The 3940-nt window shown below is 51.3% G+C and overlaps 1 protein-coding gene across 1 annotated transcript; it reads left to right on the forward strand.

Moving 5' to 3' along the window:
* Positions 1–134: 134 nt before the first annotated feature.
* Positions 135–2745, forward strand: ELP6 (elongator acetyltransferase complex subunit 6). The gene is made up of 3 exons (XM_009585555.1): positions 135–422; positions 1803–1949; positions 2574–2745. Exons 1-3 carry the CDS (start codon positions 135–137, stop codon positions 2700–2702), a joined length of 564 nt encoding a protein of 187 aa, XP_009583850.1. The 3' UTR covers positions 2703–2745.
* Positions 2746–3940: the final 1195 nt, after the last annotated feature.

Here is a 3940-nt window from a genome sequence, read left to right on the forward strand (position 1 = left end):
ACCCAAACTATTCTGTGATTCTATGATCCCTGGAGCAGAGCACGAGGGTTTCACTCCACACAGGCGAGCGAAGGAGCAGTGACTGTAGGGAAGTGTAGGACCTGGTGACTGTCACAGCAGTGGGGACAGCAGGGATGGCGCAGGCGGGCGTGTGGGTCAGTGGGCGAGGAGGGGGACGCACAATGCACGCGTGGGCCGAGCCCCTTGAGACCTCCTCCTTCTCTTCCAGTGAGAGCGCTTCCAACCTCAAAGCCTTGTTTGACTTTGTCCAGACGTCCCTGACTCCCGACAGCAGCGACTCCTGGAAGGGCCCCGTGCTGCTGGTGGACGACCTCAGCGTCCTGCTCAGCCTGGGTGCCACACCGGTGGCAGTGCTGGACTTCATCCACTACTGCAGAGTCACGGTGTGCTCCCAGCTGAAGGTACTGTTCCCTCTGCATGCAGCGTCCTGTACGCTACGTGTATAAAACAGCCTCTGGAGCAAAGCTTGGCTTTCTTTTCTTTTTTCTACCTATGCATGATGAGGTTTTAGAAGGCTTTGGCTGTCCAAGAAATTCAAATCATTGCTCGAGGGCCACTCTCAGGGAGTTGTGTTAGTCCCTGGAGTACCTGTGTAGGGTCCTTTGCAACTGGTTTCCCAGGAGGCGCTGCCCAGAGAAGGGCTCTCTCTGTCCCTGACGTGTGAGCAGGGATTCGAGGTGTAAAATATTGTTTCTTAGAGCTCCTGCGTCTCCGGAGATCTCTACTCACACCCATGTTTGTGTGCGTGTGGAAGGGCGGGGAAGGACACGGGTTATGAAGGTAGTGAGGGGCTGATGAGTCTCGCAGGGGGCAGAGACGAAGGTCCACTTCGAGGGGACGCGAGTCTCTGCTTCCACCAATCTTCAGCGTTGCTCTGTGTTGCACCGGCTGGTTTCTAAGGGCGGCACTTCTGCAAAGGTCTCCCCAGCGACGTGCTAACTTCTGAGAGTGTTGCAGCCAAAAATCGTTACAGTCAAATCCATCCGTTGCTATTTACATTGCAGCGTCCCTCAACCTGGCCACTTCTCTCTCTGCTTGAGTGAGAAATAAAGTAGACGGTGTCAGGCTTTGTTATCCTGCACTTCATATGGTGCCAGGGTGTTTGTGCTGTTAATGCTGACAAGGGTTGTTCTGCTTTCTGAGAATATTTACCTCCAAAACAGCTAAAAAAAAAAAAAAAAAAATCATGGTAACACGTTTCTATTTCTGTCTAAGATGTTCTGAAGCTTTAAAGTACATTTTAATTGATTGGGAATTTCGTGTTATTTTAAGTCCTTGGTGACCCGTGTGGGCTGAGGCAGAGACTCTTGGGATGTATTTTTAATAGAGTTGGTGTTGCGTTGGGGAGCTCTTTGCTTCTTGTGAGAGCTGTGAAGGTTCGAGCATCACAGCTCTGGCTGCGGCCGTTCGTCTTTATTTAGCTGTTCTGAATTCATCCAGAGAGTTGCCATTTGCGTGGCCTGACAGACTGGTTTAACTAGACAGCTGTCTTGTAACAAAGGCTTGATGTATTTTTAGGCTGCGTATTACATATATATGTGTGTATGTGTATATGTATACACAATATATATACAGCAAGCTGTTTCAGAGTTTCATATATGTATCTGCTGTTTATTTTCCCAATGGACTTGAGCTCAGAATCAGCTGCCGTGCTGGGGGATGTCTCAGTAGCTTAGTTAGCAGGGCATTTGTGCAAGCTCCCGTTGCTATCTCCCCTTCCTTACCCTGAGCGGATTAGGAATCGGCCAGGGGCTCACCGCTGCCTGGTGCTCTCGTTCCAGGGAAACATCGTGGTGCTGGTTCACAGCAACGAGGATTCAGAAGACGAGGAAAACGAACTGGTTGTGAACTCCCTGTGTCATCACAGTGACCTGATCCTGTGGGTAGAGGGGCTGGCGACCGGCTTCTGCAAGGACGTTCACGGGCAGGTAATGCACGGGAGAGCACGGGGAGGTGGCACATGTTAATGTCACATACAACACTGCCTGCAGGCCCAAGGGTAGGCAAGACATGCTCCGTCTGCCCCGCAGGAGATGGCCTAGGGCCAGCCTGGTCTGCAGCACGGTTAAGGACTAACGAGCAGCCTCGCTGCGGTCACCAGGATCTGCTGGAGCACACGGGCTTTTACGGCTGTGACTCCGCTTCTGCGGGGATATTCAGGGACATCCTGCCACCTGGGGACTGCCCCATCTCTGGAAGCTGCAAAGGGTTTATACAGCAGCTACCGTGCAGGCTGTCTCCCGCCCCAAGATGATGGCAAAGAAAAATAATCTAGTTCCTGGGAAGCTTCCCCAAACTATCCTGTTGATGGATCTCAGCCTGGCTTGCGGTGATCTCTTCAGGGCGGGGAGGGCAGCTGGGTCTCTGGGGCCCGGTTACTGCGTGGTCCCTCATCAGGGGCTGCCCCCAAAGGGACTGGTTACAGGCAACTGCGTGATGGTTTTTTTATCAGTGATCCCCCTTCCCTGCAGGCCAACAAGAGGCGTGGGGGGTGAGGATGCTGTGACTGGAGCAGCCAAAGGGATGCTATTCCTGTTCCTTTCCCTTTGCAGATTAAAATAATTAGGAGAGTGTCCTTGGAGCTGACGGCGGAGCAGGATCTCATCCAGATCTACCAGTACAAGATCCAGGACAAGAACGTCACCTTTTTCGCTAGAGGGCTGTCTGCTGCAGTCCTGTGATGCTGCGATACCGTGCAGCGCTGTGAGAGCAACGCGGAGCGAGGCCGGGGAGGCTGGTACCTCTAGACTGGACGTGCTGTTGTCCCTCAAGCAGGGTTCGTTACCCCGCTGTGCAATGAGCCAATCTCACACACACAGCTGAGGTATTTGTTTATTCCATGTCTGCGCAAAGATGGGTGCTGGGTGGTAACTCCACAAAGCTAGCTCACCAAAATACAAACCAAGTCCTTATTTAATATCTTAAAATTGGCTAATTACCACCCCTTCTACAAACAGATCGCTTATTATAATTTTCTGATTACCATTTTGCTTTGTCATTCTCAACATTGTCTACGCATGTTCAGTGGGTAAGGGGATTTTGTGGTAGGGGGAGATTTCAGCAGTGGAGGTGTGGTTTTCATATTATAATTAGGATAGGTTAACTTAGGACATGATCTTTGGGGAACTCGGCACAATTTTTACAGTTTGAAAGACACTTCATTTATCTCAAGTTCATGCCTACTGGTTCATGACCATCCGTTCCTTTCTTGTTCTAAAAATCAATTTATCAAAACGTTATAACGATTCCCATATTATTTTAATTAAACATTTACACGATTCAGCAGCTTTCCCATGTAACCATACTTCAGTGCCACCAAGCCAGCCTGGCTGCGTCACCAGCGCCTTCCAGGAGCCGTGCAGCAAACTGACCCAGGCGTGTTGAACTGCATGCCAACGAGGGGATTAGCCTGCCCGGAGCCTGCTGCATCCCTTTGTCCTCCCACCCCGTTCCCAACATACGCACGCCAAGAGGAAGAGCAAAAACTTGCAAGAACGGCCCTTAGAGCGTGTAAATACAAGCAGGGGGGATGCCCCGAGGGCTGGGCATGCCTCACCTTTTCCGGTGTGTTTCGGCATGGCAGTGCCAGGCACTACTGCGTGGAGGGATCACCCCACCCTCCCGCTGGCGTTTAACCAGATGACACAGAGCGGGTGGAAGCAGGGATGGTCTGGGAGCGTGTTGCAATTCTTACCTTTCTCCCAGCCCTGGCACAGGAGATGTGCTCAACTCCCAACTTGCACAGAATTAAAAAAAATCTATAGCTACATGCATAGTCCCTCACCTCGCTGCTGTAGGACCTAAAGGCTGCCTTGCTTGGTTGATCCCTTGCTTTGTTTTGCTATTTGCCCTCTTTTCACGTAAAATCCCTGAGCCTGTGTGTGTCTGTTTAGCGTGTGGCTTCCCAAGCTTGGCTTTG

The sequence above is a fragment of the Fulmarus glacialis genome, unplaced genomic scaffold, assembly GCF_000690835.1.
Source record: "Fulmarus glacialis isolate BGI_N327 unplaced genomic scaffold, ASM69083v1 scaffold19639, whole genome shotgun sequence".
NCBI lineage: Eukaryota > Metazoa > Chordata > Aves > Procellariiformes > Procellariidae > Fulmarus > Fulmarus glacialis.